This window comes from Bubalus bubalis, chromosome 10 (assembly GCF_019923935.1).
Source record: "Bubalus bubalis isolate 160015118507 breed Murrah chromosome 10, NDDB_SH_1, whole genome shotgun sequence".
Classification (NCBI taxonomy): Eukaryota; Metazoa; Chordata; class Mammalia; order Artiodactyla; family Bovidae; genus Bubalus; species Bubalus bubalis.
The window spans coordinates 13,191,781-13,217,753 of NC_059166.1; the positions used below are offsets into that span (position 1 = coordinate 13,191,781).

The following is a 25,973-nucleotide window of genomic DNA, read 5'->3' on the forward strand; positions in this document are numbered from 1 at the left end:
GCCTTTTGTGACTGGCTCCTTTTACTTCAAAGAATTTTTTGCAGTTCATCCATGTTTTTGTGTGTCTTAGTACTTCGTTTCTTTTAATGACTAATACTCCATTCCCTACATGTACCATATTGCAGCAATTGATGAACATTTATTTACACTGTTGCACCTTTTGTTTGTGTCTTTCATGACATTCATGCACAAGTTTTGTGTTAATGTATGTTTTTAATTTTCTTGAATACATAGTTAGAAATGGAATTGATGGGTCATATGGTGGCTCACAGTAAAGAATCTATTTGCAATGCAGGAGACACAGGAGACATGGGTTTGATCCCTGGGTCAGGAAGATCCCCTGGAGGAGGGCATGGCAACCCATTCCGATATTCTTGCCTGGAGAATCCTGTAGACAGAAGAGCCTGGTGGGCTACAGTCCATAGGGTTGCAAAGAGTCAGACATGACTGAAGCGCTTTAGCACACACACATGGTAACTCTACAGTTAGAATTTTGAGAAACTACCAGATTGTTTCCTAAAGTGGGGTCCAATTTACATTTCCACCAAGGACTTTAATGTTCTGGTTTCACCACACTTATGTCCTTTTTAATTTAGCCATCCTGGTGAGTGTGACACAGTATCTCATTGTGGTTTTGATTTGCATTTCTCTAATGACTAATGATACTGAGCATCCTTTCATGTGCTTATTGACAAAAGCCTACTTTTGATATCTGCACCAACTGAGCCAAAAAGTCTGTGTTCGAATGTAGTTTTGAATATTTCCCCCCTTTTTTTGATATTATTTTGATAGAAAACAAAGAAGTTTATTGACCAGTACTATAATTTAATTGCAAAGTTAACCCAACATCTTTTCTCTCCATTTCATGAAAGAGTACTATGCATGCTTATGGACTTTCTGGTAGTAGAAGGGGGAAAAAACATTGCCTAAAGACACTTAATCTTACAAGAGTAAACTGTGAAGGAAGTGAGTGTGCTTAATTTTGATGCTCCTAGACGACTATTGTATGACTTTTTTATCCTCTTTGGAGAGACAGTTTTTTAGTTCTCCTAAGGCCATGCTTTCTATATGATCCTCTGTCAATCCTGTTCTCAGGACAGGAACCAAATCGCATGGTTCCTGCATGCGTAGAAAAAACTAAGGACTGCATGGTAGAAAAAAAGTCTTATTGTCTATCTTTCCCAAGACTTTTCAGAGACCAAAGTGAATAAAGGACTGAAGTTCTTAGTGAGAAATTAAAGCAGCGACAGGAGATGATTTTCTTTGAGTAAATTTCTATATCATTCGAGACTCTTTCAGTTGCATATGACTGAAGACAACATCCAGAATACCTTAACAAAGGCAATGGATTGGCTCCCAGGAGCTCAGATGACACTAAGAGTATCACCAAGATCCATGTCTCAATTGTATCCTATGGATTGGCTCCATTTTCATGACTCTTGGCATGATTCCTGGAATCTTCCAGGTCATATCATCACATCGCTCAGTTTAGGAAAACAAGGAGATTGGTTCCCTGATACTCCAAACTGAAGTCTCAGAATTGAGTCTCTTTGGCCCCGTGGGCCTGATCTGAGACCCATATGCATCCCTAGATCAGTGACTGTGGCTAGCACGATGGGACTGGCTAAATATATAGGGTCCCTCTGGATACCTGGGAGAATCACTCCACTGGAAGCATTTGGGCTGAGGCTGGCGAGGCGTGGTTAAGGAAGAGAATGGGGGTGTGTGGCATGAGAAATGATTATTATCTGCTCAAAGCCACAGACCACAGGCAGATTCCTTCTTTCAAAGTGTGGTTCTAGGTAGGACATTAAAAAGGAATCTGGGACAATGGTTCTCATTATTTAGGGTGTATATTGGTTTGTAAAGGTTTTCCTCTCCCACCATTGTATTTGAGAAGCAGAGAACTTGTTTGGTTTCATATGTTCACAGGTGGAGAGGAATTTTTCCCTAGGATGAAGCTTCACCTGAGTCCCACTAATCTCTGATTTAGATGGTATTTGGATGAGACTTAGAGTTGACTTAGAGTTTCAGACTTAAAGTTGATGTTGGAATGGGTTAAGACTTTTGGCGATGTTAGGATGAATGAATGTATTTTACCTGTGAGAGGGACATGAATTTTGGGAGGTTACAGGGTATATACTTCCCAGGTAGTGCAAATGGTAAAGAACTTGCCTGCCAGTGCAGGAGATGCAAGAGATACAGGTTCAAGTCCTGTGTGGGGAAGATCCCCTATAGAAGAAAATGGCAACCCAATCTAGTATTCTTGCCTGAAAAATTCCATGGACAGAGGATCCTGGTGAGCTACAGTTCACGGGGCCACTAAGAGTCGGATGCAACTGAGCACACAGCACAGAGGGTGTACTATTATAGGTTCAGTTTTGTCCTTCCAAAAATCCCTGTGTTGAAGTCCTAACTGAATTCATCTCAACATCTCCAAAAGTCTGAATCCATTCCAATACCAACTATAAGTCAACTCTGAGTCTCACCCAAATATCATCTAAATCAGAGATTGATGTCCCCCTAATCAATATGACTGGTGTCTATAGAAGGGGATATTGGGACATGCACACCATAAGACACCAAGTGAAGATAAGAGTCCTGCTGCCACAAGCCAAGGAACCGTCAAAAGCTGGGAGAGAGGCTTGGAGCAGATCCTGCCCTAGAGCCTTCAAAGGGAACATGGGCTGTTGTGACAAATGTACGTCTCACCATTGTGGAGCCTGGAAGTCTAAGATGAAGGTGTCAGGAGGATCTTGTTTTAGGACCACAGTGTCAAATGTTCTGTCCTTGATTAACTGGGCATATTGTTATTTTTTTATTTTAATAGAAGAGACAAAAGCCTCCGAAGATGATGAAATGGAGAAGCTCTACAAATCGTTAGAGCAAGCTAGTCTGTCTCCTCTTGGGGACCGACGACCTTCAACCAAAAAGGAGCTGAGAAAGTCCTTTGTCAAGCGGTGCAAGAATCCATCCATAAATGAGAAACTCCACAAAATACGAACTTTGAATAGCACATTAAAGGTAAGAAATTCCAGATTGTGGATGAACTCTGTGGCTGTGGGGTGAGAAAATGCTGGTTTTGTGGAACAATCCATGCTAACCACGGTGTGTTTATGTGGCTAGAGGGTGGGGAAAGGCAGTAAAGCCAATATAGTCTCTGTAGGGTGAGTTGACCCTTGACATTCCTAAATCCCTAGGGAATGTGGTTTTTACAATAGGCCTTGATTTTTGCATTCACTCTTGCATAAAATCTCAAATATTAAGCTTCGAGATGGCAAGGATCATGTGTAATTTGTTTTTGTACCCTTCTACCTGGAATAATAAATGTTAGAGAGAGTCTGAGATAGTCAACTGGCAGGAGTACACAGTAATATTTAATAAGATCTTGGGATTTCACCTGATTCATGAGAGGAGGCCATTCTTCTATACTATATCCAGAAGAAAATGTCTACATTTTAGAGACAGCAAAGATTTAAGAGACTTCAAGCTGTTGGATTTGAAGCTACAAAACACCATGAGAGCTGGGCAGTGGGAAAGAGATACTTCCTGGTAGCAGGGGATTTCATCATGAGAATAAGGGGCAGTGTACAGGATGTACTGGAGCTATTTCTAGGGCCTCCTGTAACTGAAAGGGTTCTCTGTAGCAAGAGCATCCTGGTTTCACATTTAGACAACAGCACAAACAAGGGGAGGCCAGAAGAGTTTGTAAAATAGTTCTGAATTAGCAGAAGATTTATAGATTCTGAAAAGCCTTGACAGACCTGAAATTTAATTCTGTTTTGTACATGTCCTTTTGTATCTTATGAATGTGAATCCTTTTCCGGGAAGAAATGTCAGCAAGCAAAAAGACAAGGCTAACAAAGATGACTGAGTAACTCTTAGTCAGATGTCCCTGTTCATCTATAGAAAACTTAAGCACCCTAAAAACCTTGCTAAAATGAAGCTGAAAAATAAAAGGCAAAGGTACATTTTATTTATAGAAAGAAAACCCAAATGTAGAGAAATTTCCCTAGCATTTAATGATGAAAAACATCACTAGCACTCCTTTCAAAATCAAATATAGTCTGTCATCATGGGTTGGCCAAAAAAGTTCATTGGGTTTTTCTTAGGATGTTACTGAAAAACCCGAATGAACTTTTTTTGCCAACTCAATATTTGCAGAGTTGTGGTTCTCTGTGACCTCTTGTTCTTCATGCACTATAGCCACAGAATTGATGAATCCAACAGATTTTTCTTTTCTTCCCAGGTTTTAGTAATTACTAACTAGGCGACAAAAATACCCACAAACATAGCAGCTCCAGGTACTAGACATTTATTGTCTCACAGTTTCTGGGAGTCAGGACTTTGGCTAAGGTCTGGTTCAGTGTTTCTGCTTCCATGTCTCTCATGACGCTATAATCCAGGCACCAGCCGGGGCTATCCATAGTCCTCCACTGGGGGAAGGTGTGCCTCTAAACTCTTTCACAGCAGAGTTCAGTTCCTTACAGGTTGTCGGACTGACAGTCTCAGTTGTTCATTTGTTCACTGTCTATGGGCTGGAGGCCACCCCCAGTTCCTTCCCATGTGGGTCTTTTCACAGAGCAGCTCTCAAAGTAGAAGCTGACTTCCTGCAGAGCGAGTAAGGTGGGGAGAGTGAGCAAGCAGGGTGGGTCGTACCCCAGCCTCAGGAGAGACGTCACATTGCATTTACAGCGTTCTATTCATTAGAAGCAAATTGCTAGGTCAGCCTCCCTACAGTCAAGAAGGAGAATTACAGAAGGGCATGAATCCCAGGGAGCAAGGAACGCTGGATCATTTCAGGGGCTCTCTGCCCCACCCAACTGCACTCTCTGAACATCTCTGAAAAGAAGGCCTTTCCACAGATCCCTTAGGCTGGGGCTGATGAGATATATTCCACATTGTGTATTTCTGTGAACCTCCTACGAGGTCAGAAGGCAGGATGACATGGAAATTGACCTTGTTGAAAAAAAACAAAACAAAACATCAGCCTCTTCATTAAAGAATGATCATTTGGTACATGCATGCTTATTCATGTCAGAAAGCTACCAGAATAATTTTCTTTTAACTATCTTAATTTTTTTTTTCCATTTATTTATTGGCTACCCTAGGTCTCCATTGCTGCATGTAGGCTACTCTCAAGTTGCGGTGCATAGGCTTCTCATCACAGCGGCTTTTCTTGTTGTGGAACATGGGCTTTAGACGTGTGGGCTTTTTTAGGTGCAGCACACAGGTTCAGTAGCTGTAGCTCTCAGGCTCTAGGGCTCAGTAGTTGCCGCACACGGGCTTAGTTGTCCTGGGCCATGTGGGATCTTCCTGGACCAGAGATTGAACCCATGTCCCCTGCATTGTTAGGGGGATTCTTAACCACTCCACCACCAGGGGAGTTCTGTCTTTAAAACTCAAGCTGTCAGGATAGTGGTCACCTTTGAGGAAAAGGTGAGGATATAAACTGGGCGGGACCATAGGAAAGCTTTTGAAGTGCCCGATAAGAGTCTTTCCTTGACTGTAACAGTGGTTACACAAATGTGTTCTTTTTGTGATGATTTCATTAAGCACAGACTTTATGTGTACATTTTGCTCTGTGTATATTACATTGCAATATAAATATATAAAAAAATACTTCTAAGCTGGAGTGTGGACAAGCCAAAAAAAAGAACAGTTTCATGCAGAAGCAAGCAAACTATTTTAATAATAATGTTTATAGTAGTGTAGGCACGTTCCAGAAATAAAGAAAAATCCTTGCACTGGGATTGTATTGGAATGAATACTCTTTATAGAAGTTCTTTTAGGAAGTTGAGCAAACTATTGTGTCACACACTAGAGATCTTTAGATCTTTAACCGTCTCTGAGAGCTCCACCTCCCCTGACTTTTGGCTAAGCCTGTCTTTATTTTTAAATGAATGATTAATGAAATGATTAATGAGTCCAAGTGAAACTTTTCTCCGAAAACTACCCTCACTTGTATCTGAAGGGGAACAGACCTTTCTTTGCCCAACTGCTCTGATAGAATCCATTTCCAATGCTTAGGTCTTGATACAAACCATGCACTGAATAGTTGGAGTTAAAAAATGAAAGGATGGTATTTTTCAGAATTCTATCAGACCCTGCCTGCCAGAAAACCAGAAGGATGTTGTAAAAGTAGTTCAAAGCATTCAGCAAGCCTCTTGCTCTACAGGGGAGAAGCAGGGCTTTTTGCCTGATGCTCTTGACCCTGGGTTGCCAAGTCTAGGAAGGAGCTCAGAGAGTTTTATTGTTTTGCTAATTTCCTTCCTCTCTATTCTTATCTACGGTTTTTTTCTTTTATCCATAAAGGAACTAACACAGACTTGAGCTGAATGGGAAGAAATTTGAATTATTTAGAGCTAGAAACCATATGAGAAGTGTTAGCCCAAAGTTGAAGAGATCCTTTCCTAAAACCTTTTATCCCCTTTAGAGGGGTGGTGAATTCATTTTTGCCTTGAAAAAATCAGTTTTCCAAATTTTGTTGATCTGCCAAGATCTTAATTAATAATTTCTTCAATAGCATATTAGGATCACTCTCTGGACAGATATCAAGATTTCTTAAGAACGAAGTGAAACTCCTTAAGTGACTACTTATGATAGTACTACGGTAAGACTAGAGAATAGAAGCATATTTTTTTGGGTGGGAAAGATTGTTTTCTGAAGTGTTGATGTGGGACTCAGAGAGAAAACTGTCTTGGCTTTGCTTGACTTTCTGGCAGTCCTTCCTAGTTACCCACTTTACTTACTAACCTTTCTTTCCTCTGTTTCTTGGTCTTGGTCAACCTCCTTGTTATTCCTCTTTGGTTACTTTCCTTCTGCACAGTTTTTCTCTCCTTCCTGAAACCCCAAAATATCTTTTAACCTCCGTTTATCACCACACCCTTGCTTTTGTGGTTCAAAATGATAAATCTCACTACTCAGATTACTATGTGTGTGAACCTTTTCCCTTGAAATGCATGTTACTCCAGTCAATTTAGAAACAGGAAAAGAAGAAGACAAGAAAATATAATAAAACACTCCAAATAAAGCATAAGTTAAAGCTGAATGTAGAGCACAAACAATACACTCATGTGCCAGTGGGTCTACAAGAGCAGGCACAAGGACATTGGAAGCAGAGAAGGGGGCCAAGGAAGGGCTTTTATGATAAATAAGAGCATATGAGTACGCCAGTGAGAATGATCACCTGGAGATGGGAAACTGATGAGTCACAGGAAAGGGGTAAGAATTGCTGGAGCAAATTTCTTAAATGTACGAAAGAACATGCTTTTACAAGTAGAGAGATGGGTCTTTGCTGGAAGCACAGACATTTCACCCAAGTGAACAGGAAGGAAGGCAGCATGTACTTGTGCTGATGTAGATAGAAGGCACTAGGAGCTTGGGAGAACTACTCTTCTGATTGTTTCCATTTCCTCAAAAAAATAAAGAGCAGGGTCATCAGCTACAGGGGAGGATTGGGGATGAGATCTGAGCAGAAATGAGAAACTCTGAAATAGTCATTTAGGGGAGTGGGAGAAAAAAGGGATGAGAAAACACAGTTACTGAATAGTCGTGCGAGTCCGCTTAATGGCAGTGGTCATGCATTTGAACTTGGACCAGTAAGCACAGTAGTGAATGCTTACCTATGCACATCCTGCCCCGGATCTAGCAGAGATAGTTCATAACTGAATGTCTACCTGGCCCTCAGCACTGTGTGAGATACGGGGAATACAGGAATGAATAAAATATGTTCCTTGTCGCCTTCCTTAAGAAGCTTTAGAATAGACGACGTGACAGACCCATGAACATCTAAGTGTGATGTGATAAGTTCTAAGAGGGTTCCAAGCATTGGAAGGCATGCAAGCATGAAAAAAGCTTCTCAGTTCAATCTGGGGGTTCAGTTTTTTGGAGAGCATGATACCCGAAGTGAATGTACATTTATGAGCTGTAGTAAAATCCATTAAAAAAAAACAACAAAAGAGATTGGGCAATGTTCCATGTGAAAATCACTCTAGGTAGGAATTAGAGTCGACTAGGTGAAGGAGGTCCTCTGCCTGAAGTGAATGTACATTCATGAGCTGTAGTAAGATCCATTAAAAAAAAGAGAGAGAGAGAGAGATTGGGAAATATTCCATGTGAAAATCATTCTAGGAATTAGAGTCTACTAGGTGAAGAAGTGGAGAAGGAAATGGAAACCCACTCCAGTATTCTTGCTTAGAAAATCCTGTGGATAGAGGAGCCTGGTGGGCTGTTGTCCATAGGGTCGCACAGAGTTGGACACGACTGAAGTGACTTAACATGCATGCATGCACTGGAGAAGGAAATAGCAACCTGCTCCAGTGTTCTTGCCTGGAGAACCCCAGGGACAGAGCAGCCTGGCGGGCTGCCATCTATGGGGTTGCACAGAGTCGGACACGACTGAAGCAACTTAGCAGCAGCAGCAGCAGCAGCAGGTGAAGAAGGGTGAAGAAGGTTCTCTGTGTGACATGTCCTGGGGTGGTGAAGCAGCATTGTATGGGGGAGAAAACCCATGTCAATACTCCTAGAGAGGAAAGGAAGAAGCAAGTGGAGAATCAACAAGTGGGCTCATGTCCGTGGAAACTTGGGCGAGAAGGGGAACCATTAAGAGGGCTCAGAATTTCAGGGGGACTCCCTGGACTGTCGGACAGAGGGTGGATACAAAGTGGGGACTGGGGGCAGGAACCTCACTTGGGAGGCTGTAGCAGCAGATTAAGTGTGATAGGTGAGACTTTATATCCCAGATTGGGATTACGGTCACAGAGATGGAGGAAGCAGGAATAGATTTGTGATAAATGTGTTAGGCTGAGAAATTTTTTTTTTGAATGTGGAGACTGATATGTCTTATGTTTCATTCCATTCCTTCACTACAGAAAAGTCCCCTAACCTGAGACAGACATTTCAGAAATGTGTGTCACTGGTTGCGGAGGAGGCAGGGTGAAATGATATGAATAGACTATTGGCATCATTGAAATACACATTGTTTGGATGGAAGTTTAATGATATCTTCTTTGAATAAAAAGATAGCTTACCTATGTAATCTGTATACATTAAATAAATGTGTGAAATTTATTTAAAATTAGTGCAATATAATAGAAAATAAAAAAGAGACATTTTGTACTGTCTTATGTCTTAGGATAAGTACTGTGTGGTCAACAACATGGCTATACAGTTACCCATTCCAGGAGGAATAAAGCTCACACTGAGATAGAAATATGACTGTGATGTGGAATACTGGATTAATCAGGAAACAGTGACATAGGAGACCTTGGTTTTGTGTCCAGTTCTTCCCCCAAGCCTTGTGTGGGATGTTTACCTCTTTGTGCTTAGCCTATGTAAATGGGCACATGTCCTGCCATGTCTCTTAGGATTGTTGTAGAATTTGAATATTAGTGTGTAAAAACATTTTGATAATTTTACAGTCAAGGTATATGTGCCTTTATTTGCAAAAGGCTGAAGATGGTTTATTGAAGTTAAGATAGCTATCACATCTCACCCTCCTCTCTCTGTGTCTCTTTTTATTTTCCTACTTGGACAGTGTAAAGAACATGACCTGGCCATGATTAACCAGCTGCTGGATGATCCGAAGCTGACAGCCAGGAAATATAGGGAGTGGAAACTCATGAACACCCTGCTGATCCAGGACATCTATCAGCAACATCAGCAGAGGCGAACCCCCACGTCTGCCTCCGAAGGCTCCCCCCAGAAACCACCTTCCTCTGCCCGCCTTGAAAATTCTATTTGAAAACAAGCCAGGATGCTCTCCTCTCCTGTCTTACCCCTCAGGCAACTCTTCAAGACGTTGCGAGAGCTTAACATTTTTCCTTGTAAAGGAAAACTGAAACCCAGTTCCTGGAAACACCAGCTCCTCCTGGAGGGATGCGGTTGGGATGAAAACAAATGATGATGCTGCCTCACCAATTCCAGTACTCGCATCGGACTGGAGGGATGGAGTTCAGCTGAGAAAACAGTGTCTGTATTCCTTCTGGGACTCCCGACCACGCTGGGTTCTAGGTGGGATATGCAAACCATATTTTCTGTTTCTTGTTCTCAAGAGAAGGACAGCATTCCACGGGCTGGATCACTTTTGACCAGGGATACTTCTTCATAGAAATATTCCATTTTCCAAAAGAAGAATGTACATATTCCATCTGGTTGGGTAGCTGAGTTCCCCAAATCACCTTTTGAGTGGAGGAATGCTTTCTACAGAGCACCCGGAGCAGGACAGATGTGGCATCATGGAACCCAAATTCCTTGCCTTTGGTCCAGAATGGTGGTGCCTTTCCCATGTGTTGAGAAATGTTTCATAGCAAATGGTGTATGGGAACGCTCAAGAAAGAGACGTGTTCTGTATTCCACTCATTCAAAGGACAGCTTAATATTTTCACACTTTGGGTTGAGGTCGGGGACCTGATTCATGTGTCCTTTCCACGGAACAGCTAAAGACAACTCTCTCATCACACTCGGACACCTCTATTCCGACCTAAGCTTTTCTGAACCAGGACGTAGTAATACATCCAGCGAGGAATGTTTCCTGCCATGGCCCTTGGGTGCAGTAGCTATGCATGGTATAAATGTACATCCAGGGAGCTCCCTGGTGGTTCAGTGGTTAGGACTCCATGCTCGCAGTGCCGAGGGCTCAGGTTCAACCCCTGGTCGGGGAATTAAGATCCCACAAAAAGCACAACATGGCCATTAAATAAATAAATGTGTATCCGCGATCCCCAGGATCCATATTGACAAGGTGATTCTGGTGTCTGAAATTTACTCCAAAAAAAAAAAAAAAAAAGAGTTAAAAGATGATTGTTTTATTTTTGTATGGTTATGTGTCACTGTGTCCTATGTGAATAGCTATCTATAATATGTTTGTTATTTAAAGATATTTATAGAAGTTCAGATTACTAATGTCTTAAAAGAGGCTATATACTATGGTATGTTTTGTTCAGTATATATTTCAAAGTATATACTTTTTGCTTGAGAAAAATAGAAATACTATGGGTACACTGGAGTTATGATATTGCACTATAATGTCTGAGGAATGCTCAGGAAATCTTGTGGGATAAATGTAGGGCATGCATTGCTAATAATAATCTTTATTTTTTGGCTTTTCTCTCTGCTTCTGTCTCTGTCCCCAGAACGCTTAGGTTTCTATTTGTTGTAAACCTTTCTCCTAACCAGAAAAGGACTTTCCTTTTACATCATCCCTTCTAGTAAATACACTTTAAGGTTTATGCCATTTATGCCCACACATCCTAAACCAAATGAAGCACAACTAATGCAGTCTTCTGAAGACTATTAGACTAATACGCTTAAAGGGAACTCATTTTATTAGAGAAATGAGAGGCAAATCTCCACTCACTAATCACCATGAATACTTCTCTCCATAAGAATAACCACATCAGAGACCCATTTCAGCCTGACCTCGAGCAAATTGTCAACACAACCTCATTGGCTTTGTAGTGTCAGAGTGTGTGGCTTGACATTCAAATGGAAATACCCGCCCCCCACCTCCGAATTTTATCTGCAAGCTAAATGGAAATAGTTGTTGAAAATTTCCCTAAGCTTTACTAAGAGGTCTCAATACTTTGTAAACAAAAAACAACTTTAAACCAAACAAAAAGCACGTTGTAATACTAGAAGCTTCTGAGAGATAAAGGCCAAGCTGGTCAGTTTGACCCAGTGAGCATTTAGGTGCTGTTGCCCCAGGTGGAACTGTTAACCCTGAGAGAAGGAACCATTCAGGTCCTTAGGCTGGACCCTGAAGCTTCTGGTTTGAAGCCTGGTGTTTCATCCTCTTTACTCTAGAAATTATCATTGATTCTGCCTATAATTAGCAGCATCTAATTCTTCATGTTTCCATTGTTTCCCCATTTCCCCCTCTATTTGCCATGATGTGATGGGCCCAGACGCCATGATCTTCGTTTTTTTGGATGTTGAGTTTTAAGCCAGCTTTTTCACTCTCCCTTTTCACTTTCATCAAGAGGCTCTTTAGTTCCTCTTTGCTTTCTGCCATAAGGGTGGTGTCATCTGGGTATCTGAGGTTATTGATATTTCTCCTGGCAATCTTGATTCCAGCTTGTGCTTCATCCAGCCTGGCATTTTGCATGATGACTCTGCATATAAGTTAAATAAGCAGGATGACAATACACAGCCTTGATGTACTTCTTTCCTAGTTTGGAACCAGCCCGTTGTTTCACGTCTGGTTCTAACTGTTGCTTCTTGACCTGCATACAGGTCAAATTCTTCCTGTAATCAGAAGGTGGATTGTTCAGGGTTTGCAATGGAAACAAAGTGGTGAGAAAAGCTGAAATAATCATGGAGGAAAGGATATTATGATATATGTTCTTCTGCCTTATTTCTCTTTAGTTTCCAGCACCACCCTATAAACGTCAAACCAGTTTTCCCCAGGTGGAAGTGCTTCAACAGCTTGCAGATATATTCTAATGCTTTACTGTGATTTTTCATTAATATACATGTAACTGACCTTTTCAAGTCCACTGATACCACTCCCGGAGAAGGCAATGGCACCCCACTCCAGTACTCTTGCCTGGAAAATCCTATGGATGGAGGAGCCCGGAAGGCTGCAGTCCATGGGGTCGCTTAGGGTTGGCCACGACTGAGCGGCTTCACTTGCATTTTTCACTTTCATGCATTGGAGAAGGAAATGGCAATCCACTCCAGTGTTCCTGCCTGGAGAATCCCAGGGACGATGGAGCCTGGTGGGCTGCCATCTATGGGGTTGCACAGAGTCAGACAGAGTTGGACACGACTGAAGTGATTTAGCAGCAGTAGCAGATACCACTCCAGTTTAAAGGCAAAATAGATCCGTGAGATGACTTAGTCTTTCAGTTACTTTTCAAGGTGAAGTCAGTTGACACGTTTTTGCTTTGTTAGTTGAAACAGTTGCAGAACCCCCCATGAAAGTTAAAATTGAGTTGCAGGATTTTGCACCCAGCTCTTCTAGACCAGACTCACCTGCTCACTTGTGACTTCCCTTCTGGGGATGTGTTCGCTCTGTGTTCTGTTGTGCTAGGAAGTAGGGGGGGCTGCAGCTCTGAGTTCCCACCTTCAGCTGTGGTCGAAGAGGAGGGCAAGAGAAGTGAGAAGAGAGGGGTGACTTTCTTCAGAAGTAACGCCAGTAAGTCTCTGGGCCTGAAGCCATTTTTTCTGATCTGAGGGATACTGAGAAAATTGGATTACTTCCGATTTATTCCTGAGGACTGGACCATCTCTGAAATGGATTTGGGGCTGTTTCATGTGGGTCTAAGGGGAGATTTCTACACCCATTGCTGTTTTCAAAGTTTACTGTTCCTCCCATACTGATCTGCTGCTGGGCTGGCTGTGGATTGGGGTGTAACTTATCATTCTGCTTCCTTTCCTTCCTTCTGTAAAGTACACTGCTTGTTAGGAGCTGTGAGATCCTTGGATAAAAGAGATCTGTGGTCAAGTGCTGTGGAACGGCACACCACCATGACCACTCAGGAAGCGGAGAAGCTCTGAGAATAACTGGGTCTGAACCCGCGGCACCTGGCGTGGACTGGGATCTGGCTTGGACTCCTCTCGGGTTGTTGTGGGTCGGGGGACTGCTGCCCTCCACTGTTTGCCTGGTGCGTGATGTGACACTCTCACTGACTGGCCCGCTGCAGGAGCTGCCGAGTCGTGTCCCTCACATGGCGGATGTCTGTTGCTTTGAGCAATCCTTACTTGTGTCACAGTCTCTGTGTCACACCCCAGGCCTACAGCCTTGGACAAAGGCTCTAAAGCACACTATTGTGAAGACTGCAGGAAGCAAGCCTGGGAAAGCAGTTGTGCTGGAGTCAGAGGTCAAGGTGAAACGATGGTGCCTTAGATTTAAGTAGCACTTTGTAGTAGTTTGCAAATGGATGTATTTCAGGTTCCCCCTCCCCCTCCAGAGGGATCTCTGTAATATTGGGGATGGCTGTGGATTATCGTTCCTCCTTCTGGCCAAGGATGAGGTGCCTTGGGGAGACCCCCACGTGCTGTGGCCAGGACGTGAGTCTCCCTCCATCTCTGCCTTGTGCAGTGGTGTGGGGACCCAGCAGGTGAACTGGACTGTACGTGCCCTTGCACTGCCGTGGGCACAGGGCCATGGTGGATTCCCTGAGGTCATCCACCAGAAACCTGAGGGCCCCTGTTTCTTGAGTTCAGTCTCTTCCTCGTGGCCTGAAAGTTTACCGCTCCTCCCGTACTGCTCTGCAGCTGGGCTGGCTGTGGATTGGGGCATAACTTACCATCCTGCTTCCTTTCCTTCCTTCTGTAAATTACACTGCTTGGTAGGAGCTGTGAGATCCTTGGATGAAAGAGATCTGTTTATTTTTCCTTTTTAAAACGTGTCAGGAGATGCCAGACACTGAGCTTAGTGATTAAGGGTTAGGACCTTAAGTTCCTCTGAGTTCTTTTTTATGTAATTATGCTAATTTCCTCAGACAGCCTCTAAATCACAAGCAGTATCACAGAGATGAACCAGACACTTTTAAGTCTTTTGAGGAGAGGTGCTGTACCAGTTCCAGCCATATATAAATTTATGGACATATACCTCTTTGTATGATATTCCAGTTGAAAGATAATATTTTGATGAAGTCCACAGAAGATTGAGTGAGTAATTTAGGTGCAGAAGGGGGCCACCCAATAGTCACTCTGTGTTGCAAAGCTGCCGTGTCTAAATGAAGTTTGAGGATGGATCTCCTCTTCGGTCTAATATTTGATATTTGATTGGGGTTTTCCAATTGGCTTCACCATCCAATTTTTTTTGGGGGGGGGTATAGTTATATATAAGAGAAATAGAGTCCTATAAATGTGGAGTGACTGCCTACCTAGGGTTTTGTAATATGTCACAAAAATGGAAGCCCCCGAAACTAGATTTTAACAACTCATAGGAAATGGACTGAGGTGGATCAGTCATTCCTCTAGCACCCAGAGCTGCTGTCTCAGTGAACAAGAAAACGAACTTGTTTCTGTGTGTTGTGAGACAGGAAGCCTTTTCTACATCTTCACCCTTGCACACATCACCACAGACCACAGAGAAAACGAAGAAGAAATGGATTCTACATTTTGAATAATACTTCTGTTTCTCGTGCTGTGAGAAGACTTCGCTGCCCTGTTTTGATATTTCTTTACCTTGAATCCAAAAGGGGACGCCTGCCCCAGGGAGATGATGAACATCTCATCATAAAGCCCAGGATTTTATTCCACCATGTCCTTTAACATCCTTGCATGATGCGGATGTGACTTTTTGCACTGCATGATGTTTGGGGGCAAATGTTAATGTCAAAACGATACCTTCAATCTCATTGTACTCTCATCTCCCTTCTTGGAACGAACTGAAAAAAAAGAGGCATGACTCATTTCTCCTGCTTTCTGTGTTTGAGGATGACTTTTCAGATAAAAATAAAAACAGGAGAAAATATGTCTAGTAAAATGACATGGGAAACAGTGGAAATGTTCTGCTCCTGTTCGTTTTCTGCCCTGCAATGTTGCTTGGTCAAAATAAAAGTTCCCTGGGAAGTATTGAGTGGCTGGGCTTTTATCGTCTACAAAGATTAGGGCGCCCTCTGGTGGCATCTTCAAAATAATTGCTTCTAGACGATTTTTAAATTTTTAAATAAAAGAATTTTATTGAGAAATCTATTTCAACAATAACTCAGGTGGCTTTCTCCAGTGGTCCTTAGCTGACAGGTTTTCTCGATATAGAGATATTTATACTTTTCAAAATTGTTGATGCACACAATTTACCTCATCATTGTTATGTACCCACATCTTGTTTAGAGAATCTTAAAAATCTGCAGATAACAAAAATTACAACCAGTAACACATAAGCTCCTTAAAACACATAAGATATGTCCGTGAAAAAGGGACAATGAAAATATCGAAGTAGCATCATAAATCGCCTTTATTCCGATCCACTGATGAAAGGAGGTTAGTTTGCGTTGAACTTAACACCTCCTTGACTGCTGTATACACAAAGTGTTTATTTTTTTTCCTTTCTCCCTCCAAATTTTCACTTTACATGCCGAGTCGCATCCTCTTTTTCCTCTATCTGCCCCCAGCAAGTCCGTCTATGCTCCCACACAGAAGCAGTAAAAAATTATTCTAGACCAAAGGGATTATCCAAAGGCATCGATATAGCATGTTCTTGATTTCCAGAACAATCTTGTATTAGTTTTCTGTTGCTGCTGTACCACTGCAAATGTAGCAGCTTAAAAATGTGTTTTCTTTCACTTGTGCATTCAGAAATTTGATACCCATTTTCCCGTAAGCTAAAATCAAGGTATTGTTAGAATTGTGTTCCTGGGATTGCCCTGATGGGTCAGTGGTTAAGGATCCTTCTGCCAATTCTGGGAGGATCCTACTAGCCAAGGGGCAACTAAGCCTGTGTGCTACAAGAGAAGGCACCTCAATTAGAAGCCACACACTGCAACTAAAGAAAGCCCTTGCACAGTCAAAAATAAATTAAAAAAAAAAAAAAAGAACTGTGTTCCTTTTGGAGCCTCCAAGGGAGAATGTATTTCCTTGCTCTCTCCAGGTCACCCATAGTCTTTGCTTCTTGGATGTCTTCCTCCATCTTCAAAGTGGCAACATTGTATCTCTCTGCTTCTGGTCTCTCTAGTGAGAGACCCTCTCCAGACTGGCTCTTTTAAGGACCCCTGTGATTGCATTCAGCCCACCTGGGTTAATGCAGGCAACCTTCTCTATTTTAACAACCTGAATACAACCTCCAACCTTAACTCCTCTTTGTACAATATATGCAGGTCCAGAGATTCATGGCCATCATTCTACCATGTAAATCTGCTGACTGTAAACCTCCATTTCAAATATCCTGTTTAGTCCCCCTGAACCATCGATGTCTTCCAGAAATTTCAGAATGTCTTAAGTTTTAATGACAAGCACGAAATCCTTTGTTATACCGTGTGATGAATTTGGTTTCATCAAAATATATTCACTATAGGAAAAATATTAATAATTCCATCTTTATGAGTAAGGGGGAAATTTTTCTAGTTTTTAAACTGACACATACTCAGGTGTGACAAGTACAGGAGTTTCACAATTAGATCAAGTTTTAACAACACCTGCATTTAAAGACAAAGCATTAGAAAGCTGCTTTTGAGAATTTAATATTGTTTAGCAGAGGGTGACTTAGGCCTCAAAATCTTAGGTTTATGAGCTGCTCCATGCCAGGTCCCAGCTTGTTCTCACAGGAAAGAGTCCCAGAGAGCCTAGTGAGTCCATGATGATGTTCAAATGTACCAAGAGGCATAGAATTTCCATTGATTTCAGCCCTTGTAAACCACCATCTGAATACTATATTTGTCTTTTCTCTTTGAACAGCTCAAGCAAGCCTGTCTTTACAGGTAATCCCTTGATGCTGGTCTGCTTGTTTTTCCAGCCTCATGCTTGAGGAACTCATAAGCGCTCTGCCTGCCCTGAAGTCTCTGATGAGCGTGTGTTGGCAGTTCTGTCTGGAGCAGGTGGTGTGGGGAAGGGACAGAACTCCCAGGCCAGCGGGGTGCCTGGATGCTTCACTAGTTACTGTCCTGGTGCCAAATATTATAGTTGTGGACTCTGTGGAAGCCGGCCCAGACCCCTTCACTTGTCCAGAGTTTTCATGCCTCAGGATTTGCAGTTAATAGCATCCCCCTTTTCCAGAAAATGGTCCTCAGCCAAATGAGCCCCACTTAGGCCAGGATGTTATTTATGCCCCTCATTCTCGACCAGGGTGGCTGTGGCCAATAAATGCCGAGGCCAGATGGCAACACTTAGCAATCACAAGCAAGGTAGTCAGAATTAGTGCAATGGGCAACAGCGACAGCCTGGGGCTGGTGCTGACCATATGGATCTTTGGAGACGGCTAATAGAAAATGAGTCTCCAGACACAAAATACATGGGAAGACAGCGGTATGCAGAAATACCTTCAAGGGAAATTTGATAGGGCCCAAAATGTTGCTGATTCCCAGGAACCCCTTCCAAATAATATGGCCGCTGGGTTAGGGGAGGGAAGGGAAATATACAGGCCAAGTGATAAATGGCCCATGTGCTCTAATTTCTTTTTTCTTCTTTAAAACTTTTGGCTGCACCATGTGACATGTGGGATCTTAGTTCCCTGACCAGGGATTGAACCTGCACCCTCTGCAGTGGATGTGTGGAGTCTTAACCACTGGACCTCCAGAGAAGTCTCACTAATTTTTAAATGTACAATTGGAAATGCTATACTTGGCAGCTGGAAGAATTCTCATGTCAGTTTTTTTTTTTTTTTAACCAGTAATAAATGTTGTAGAAGTGCTTGAAGCTACCTCTTTCAGAATAGACAGTAAATGAAAACCAACATTGCATCCAAGGGGAACGGCAGAGGTTAGTGCCCCCGTAAAGGACTTTAAGGTATAGGAGTAGTGGTGCCCACTCATACCTATTCAATTTACAAGTTTGTCTCCTTAAAAACCAAGAAGGATCATGGCAAATTATGATGGATTCCTGTCAACTGAACCAAGTTACAACCCGCGGAACCTGCAGTGTTTGCTGTGGTCTCTTTACTAGAGCAGGTTACATCCACCAGCACATAAACCTTGGCTGGGAAGTGGATTCTCTTCAACATCCTTCAGTTCACATCTATATGGAATGGATGACTAAATGCATTTATGGTCTTGACCCAGGACTCTATTAATTCTCTTGCTGTGTGTTATGATATAGTTGAAAGGGACCTAGACCATTTAAACATTCCACAGAAAATGATATTGGTTCACCATATCGATGACATCAGGTAACAAGCAATAAGAACTTGATGAGCAAGAAGGGGAAAGTGCTTTGGAGGCTATGGTTTGACATAGGAACTCTGGATAGTGAGAGATAGATTCAACAAAGGCTCAAAGTATTGCTAAATATGTGGAATATCTAGGGGTCCAATTGCTTGGGGAAAGTCAGGACATCTCATGCAAAGGACAAAATTATTGTACCTTGTGTGTGGCTGTGCTCAGTCATGTCCGATTCTTTGCAACCCCATGGACTGTAGCCCTCCAGGCTCCTCTGTCCACAGGATATTCCAGGCAAGAATACCATAGTGGGTTGCCATTTCCTTCTTCAGGGGATCTTCTCCTGACCCAGGGATTGAACCCTTGTCTCCTGTGTCTCCTGCATTGCAGGCAGGATTCTTTACCACTGAGCCACTTGGGAAGCTTAGATGTCTACAATAAGAAAGAAGCATTATGCTTGGTGGGTCTGTTCAAGTTTTGAAGGCAACATGTCCTGTACTTGGAAAGATTGTTCTGACTTCATTCATTGAGATGGGAATCTTCTAGAGCCCAGACCAAGAATGGGCACTACAGTAAGAATAGACGGTAGTGCAAGTAATCCTTCTCGTGCTTGGGCTATATAACTTGGCAGATCCCGCAGTAGGTAGTAGAGATAGATACAACACAGAAGGAAACAGTGTGGAGTCTATGACAGCCTCCAACACTAGAGTCATGGCACAGATCCCCAGGATTCTGGACCAAGGTCACGCCATCTACAACAGAGAATGAGTTACCATGGAAAAAATAGTTTCTGGCAAGCTATTTAGCCCTGGTGAATACGAACTATGGTACAGTGTCTAACCAAGGCACATCAGCTAGTTTTGCAGCCAGAACTAATCACCAAGTGGTGAGTACTCTTAGATACATCTTTCGAGTAGTCCAGAAGTAGTTTAGTGTAAAATGGGAGTGGCATGGCCAAGATTGGGCTTCTGCAGCTCTAGAGGGCTCTAGGCAATGGCATAAATAAGTGGATCAGACACCTACACCACTTACCATGGTTACATAGTCATTGCTCCCTGCGTTCACACATTGTCCTCCTGGGGAGTTCTCATTGTCAAACCAAAGAGGAAACTGCCCAAACCTAGATCATTAGTAGGTTAACTTTATACATGAATTTGAGTAAAAATGAACTTTTCAACTGTCCCACAGTCTCACTCTGAAAGCCAGTGGTGAGCAGAAAACCACCCAGGAATCAGAGCTGCAGGCCAGGTCATTGGTCGTCCACTTTGTGTGGAGAGAGAGGCGGCTCCAGTAACACTGAGGACAAAGAGGCCTGGGTTAGGGAAGTGGGTTTTGGCACAAGATGTGAGGATCTGATCTTTGTATTGAGTTCATCCCAGTAGAGAGCACCCATTTCAGAAGAAGCACTGAGCAACCGAGTGGACAGGATGAGTCAGCCAACTGATGTGTGCTAGCCTCTGTCCTGAACCACCCCAGGGCTTGCACATGGACTCACGGAGAGAGAAACCACAGTGACAAAGATGGAAATTAACTACAGGCCCCGAATCACGTGCTTCCTCCCCAGGGGTGAAAGCTACTGCTCCAGCTGGAATGTCTTGCACACTAGGAAAAAAACCAGTGCTGAGTCCCAAGAAGGTGCCATGCTCTGAGGAGACCAAGCAGCTACATGTTGGCAAGTTGATTAGGTTGGACCCGTTCCATCTGGGAAAATGCAGTGCTTTACCCCGACTGGGACTGATAAGGATCCACATATAGATTCATCTGAGGCTCACAGAATGTCTGGTGGATGATCTCGAATATCATCCCTGTTATGGACTGAATGTTTGTGTCCCGCCAAAATTCATATGTTGAAATCACATCCCTAATGTGATGGTATTTATAAGTGGGGCCTTTCGGAGGCCATAGGTCATGAGGATGGCACCCTCATGAATGGCATTGTGACCTTGTAAGAAGTTTCCTCTCTTTCCACCATGTGATGATACAGGGCGCAATCAGGAGTCTGCACCCCAGAAGAGGGCTGTGGTCAGAACCCTGTCCTGCTGGCCCCCCTGATCTCAGACTTCTAACCTCCAGAACTGTGAGAAGTGAATTTCTGTTGCTAATAAGTCACCTAGCTTATGGTATTTTGTCATAGCAATCTGAGTAGACTGAGACCATGGCCTTAATGAGCAGCCCACTGTACGGCCAATGAACTGAGGCAGTGGGTACATGACTGTGGGACCTGGTGGTTCTATCACGTTCTATATGTTCATGAGGCTGCTGGCTTGAAAGAGCTTTGGAAAAGTCTCCTGAAGGGGCAGCTGAGACACCTACTGGTAGGAATATATTGTGAGAATGAAGCACCACCCTTCAGAACATCGTGTGCTTTTCAGAGCCAGTGGCCATTGTATGGTACCCTAAAGTACACAGGTCAGGAAACAAGAGGCAAGAAATAGAACTGGCTGACTCAATGTCACTCCAAGAGCTTCGGCTGGGGAATTTGTGTTTTCCATCCTTCCAAGGTCAGGCTCTGTGGATCTACAGGTCCTAATTCTGCAAGGGGGTGGGCAGTGGGCAATGAGAGTCCCCAGAAACTAAAGACTATACCACCTAGTTACTTAGAACTCCTCAGGCTGGGAGACCAGCAGGCCCTGAAAGACTCTACCATGCTGGCAGGGATTATTGACTATAGTAACCACAAGCAGATAAGATTGTGGGTACATAGTGGAAGAGGGAAAAATACATTCGGCACTCAGACAGTCCACAGGGGCATCTCTTGGTGCTCCATGGCTGGTTATAACTTGCCCAATAAAACAGCAAGAGCAGTCACTGGCCTGAGGAATGTATGGTAACCAGGAACTCAGAGAGGAGATTTGGAGCATCAGGGAGCAGATATGCAAAGAAAGGGAGTCTAGGATGTGTGCTGGAGGAGGGAGATAGAGTGTCATGGGAGGCCTTGTGAACCATGACACAGCTGGGCTATAGTTCAACACACTAACTGGCCTCTTGGGAGTTCATTCAGAAATTGTGACTGTGCCAATATGTATCAAGCTTAATATGACAGTGAAAAGCAAGAACTCAAAAGGAGGATTCCTTCACATCACTTCAACAATAATCTGTCTCTGGTCATGCTTCTGTGGAATCTGATCTAAGACAGCTGTCCACCTCTCTGCCTGACTTTTTCACGTGGGGGGCGCTTTTTGTTCTGTGCTGTGTAAGGGTACCCTGGGAAGCATGGCATAGTGAGGACTATATTGTTTTTCTTCTTGCTCAATAGCTTATCAGCCCTGAGAATGAGTCCAGAATGCAACTGCTCTTTACTTCACACACCTAACCCACCACCTTAGTATACTTTAAGTATCATCTAATCCATGAGTGACAGTCAGAAACATTCATTAGCAACCTCACAACACATCTTGATTTTCTACATTATGCACAAAATGCTCCATTTCATACCTTTCAAAGATTGATTGGAACTTAAGTATTTACTCCTGTCACCACCTGTCTTTACAAATTATTGATCAGGGTTAGACTGTGAGATTTTGTTTCTCACTTGCTTTACCTAGACACCCAAGTTAAGCAAATATCTCTCTAAAAATGGTTACTTGGGGAAGAGTAGGGGAGAGGGATAATTAGGGAATTTGGGATTGACATGTACATGTTGCTATATTTTAAATGGATAACCAACAAGGACCTACTGTATAGCACAGTACTGAACTCTACTCAATATTATGTAACAACCTAAATGGGAAAAGGATTTGAAAATGAAGAGATGCTTGTTTATGTATAACTGAATCACTTTTCTGTACAGCTAAAACTAATGCAACATTGTTAATCACCTATACTCAGTGATAAAGAATCTGCCTGCCACAATAGGAGATGCAGGAGATATGGGTTCGATTCCTCGGTAGGGAAAATCTCCTAGACAAGGAAATGGCAACCCACTCTAGTATTCTTGCCTGGAGAATTCCCATGGACAGAGGAGTCCGTGGGCTACAGTCCATGGGGTCACAAAGAATTGGACATGACTGAGCGACTGAGCAATACTCTAATATATAAAGTAAAAAGTTGAAAAAACATACTGCCTTGCAGAAATGTCCTCATATGACCTAATCATTAGCCCATTTTATCAAGGACAGTGTGATACTTGTTATACAACATGTGATACTTATAAACCTTTTAAATTGGGGTAAATGTTTGCTTATGGATGTCCAGTGGCTCCAGAACCACTTGTGTAAAATGCTGTCTTTCTTTCCTTGAGTTTTTGCACCTGTGTCAGAAATCAGTTTGGTGTATTTGTGTGGATCTATTTCTAAGTTCTCGGTTCTGTTCATTTGCTCCCTGTGCATCTCCCTCTGCCAGTATCCCACAGTCTTGATTACTGCAGCTATATAAATAAAAATTGAATTCTGGCAGACTGCTTCCTCCCACTTTCTTTTCTTTTTCAAAATAAGTTAGCTATTCTAGCTCTTTGTCTTTTCATCTAAATTTTAGAATAATCTTGACTATATCTATGAAAAAACTTGCTGGAATTTTTTGCCAGTTTTATTGAGATGTAATTAACAAATAAAAATTGTATATATTTATGGTATACAATGTGAAGTTTTGATAGATGCATATGTTGTGAAATGATTACCATGATCAAGCTGATGAACATATCTATCATCTCATATAGCTATCATTTTTTGTGTGTTGTGTGGTAAGAACATTTAAGGTCTCTCAGAAAATTTCAATTATATAATATGGTATTATATTGACTACAATCTCAAAATTGTACATTAGATGCCCAGAAATTCTGAACTTTAGAGTTCTTTGACTGACATTTCCCTATTCGCCCCATCCCTAGCCCCTGGCAACTGCCATTCTAATCTCTGCATCTATGAGTTTGACTTTTTTAGATTCCAAATATAACTGAGATCATGCAGTATTTGTCTTTCTGTGCCTGGCTTCTTTCACTTAGCTTAATGTCCTTCAAGTTCATCTATGTTGTCACTAATGGCAGAATTTTCTTCTTTAGGATTTTTTTGTCTATAAAATTCTGTCACTGCAAACAGAGACAATTTTACCTTTTTCTCTCCAGTTTGGATGCTTTTTGCTTTTCTTGACGTATGCTCCTTGGAAGAAAACTTATGACCAACCTAGACAGCATATTAAAAAGCAGAGACATTACTTTGCCAACAAAGGTCTGTCTAGTCAAGGCTATGGTTTTTCCAATAATCATGTATGGATGTGAGAGTTGGGCTATCAAGAAAACTGAGCACCGAAAAATTGGTGCTTTTAAACTGTGGTGTTGGAGAAGAGCCTTGAGAGTCCCTTGGACTGCAAGGACACCCAACCAGTCCATCCTAAAGGAGGTCAGTCCTGGGTGTTCACTGGAAGGACTGATGCTGAAGCTGAAACTCCAATACTTTGGCCACCTCATGCGAAGAGTTGACTCATTGGAAAAGACCCTGATGCTGGAAAAGATTGAAGGCAGGAGGAGAAGAGGACGACAGAGGGTGAGATGGTCGGATGACATCAGGGACTCAATGGACATGAGTTTGAGTAAACTCCGGAAGTTGGTGATGGACAGGGAGGCCTGGTGTGCTGCAGTCCATGGGGTCACAAAGAATCAGACACGACTGAGCAATTGAACTGAACTGAACTGACTTACTCTGTTTAGGACTTCCAGCACTGTAGTGAATAGAAGTGATGAGACTGGGCATTGTTGTCTTGTTCCTGAGCTTAGAGGAAAAGCTTTCAGCTTTTCACCATTGAGTATAAGTTGTGCGTTTGCCATATACAGCCTTAGTTATGTTTAGGTGCATTCCTTCTAATTTATTGAGAGATTTTATCATGCAGGAGTGTTTTAATTTGTTACATGCTTTTTCTGCACCTACTGAGATGATCATATGATTTTCATCCTTCATTCCATTAATGTGGTATATCACATTTACTGATTCGTGTATGTTAAACCATCCTTGTATCCCATGGATAAATCCCACTTGAGCGTTGTGTATGATCCTCTTAACATGTTGTGATGTTGAATTTGGTTTACTAGTACTTTATTGAGAATATTTACATCTATGTTAATCAGGAATATTAGCCTAAATGTTTTTTGTATTATTGTTGTCTGGTTTTGGTATCAGAATAATGCTGGCCTTGTAAAATGAGCTTTAAGTGTATTCTTTCCTCTTCTTTGTTTGGAAGAGTTTGAAATGGCTTGGCATTAATTCTTTAAATATTTGGTAGAATTTACCAGTGAAGACATTAGGTCCTGGCATTTTCTGTGTCCAGAGGTTTTTTGATTACTGATTCAATTTCCTTCCTCCTTACTGGAATATTTATACTTATCGACTGGTCAAGACAGGGACAAGCTGGTGACTTAACGACATTAATACATATTGCCCATGTATTGTGTGTAAGGCAGTATGCATTGTACTATTATTAGTAGTATGTTATCTCTTTTATGTGAAGGAAATGGCAACCCACTCCAGTATTCTTGCCTGGAGAATCCCAGGGATGGTGGAGCCTGGTGGGCTGCCTTCTATGGGGTCGCACAAGTCAAACACGACTGAAGCGACTTAGCAGCAGCAGCAGTAGCAGGTTTCATTCATGTGATAAGTGGGCAAACTAAGTTCAGAATGATTAAATTCTTTGCCTGAAATCATGTGTCCAGTAAGAACCGGAGGTGGATTTGATTGATTTCAATTTGACTCTGGCTCCATTACTGAAGCTCTGACCAAACTAGAGAGTCTACCACTGAAGAGCTCATTTGCTCATCCTTGCTTCTACAGTGTTGGTCTGTATATAATATTGGTCTATAATCAGAAAAGACCCTGATGCTGGGAAATATTGAAGGCAGGAGGAAAAGGGGATGACAGAGGATGAGACAGTTGGATGGCATCACTGACTCCATGGACATGAGTTTGAGCAAGCTCCAGGAGTTGGTGATGGACAGGGAGGCCTGGCATGCTGCAGTCCCTGGGGTCGCAGAGAGTTGGACACGACTGAACAACTGAACTGAATCAGAATGTAACAAATAATAACTGCTTTGCCCACATCAGGGCAGCAACTGAGTTATGAGGGTGTGACACAGGGGAAGCAGTCTGCAGGAAGTTTGAAGAAAGGGCATCCTTTCTCGGAATGTAGTTACTGGGGGATAGTGCCGAGTGGTGCCTCCCTGGCAGCTGACCTATGAAATCTCTGTTCAGTAGTTTTTTAGAGCTTTCTGAGTCTGCATGTGATTCTTGG

At 42.5% G+C, this 25,973-nt stretch overlaps 2 protein-coding genes across 5 annotated transcripts in view; one reads left to right on the forward strand and one right to left on the reverse strand.

Moving 5' to 3' along the window:
• The window catches only part of IPCEF1 (interaction protein for cytohesin exchange factors 1), a 167,928-nt gene extending 156,058 nt beyond the window's left edge, over window positions 1–11,870 (forward strand). For 3 of the 4 annotated variants that reach the window (XM_025294344.3, XM_006074356.4, XM_006074361.4), the window contains 2 exons: window positions 2,831–3,024; window positions 9,539–11,870. In XM_025294344.3, coding sequence (XP_025150129.1) covers window positions 2,831–3,024; window positions 9,539–9,745 — 401 coding nt within the window. In that variant the 3' untranslated portion in view covers window positions 9,746–11,870. Of the gene's footprint in view, window positions 1–2,830; window positions 3,025–6,526; window positions 6,614–9,538 lie in introns of all 4 variants that reach the window. The other variant, XM_025294347.3, reaches the window with a different exon arrangement.
• Window positions 1–25,973, reverse strand: part of OPRM1 (opioid receptor mu 1) — a 161,656-nt gene that overhangs the window by 61,565 nt on the left and 74,118 nt on the right. The gene's annotated exons all lie outside the window — the stretch shown is intronic.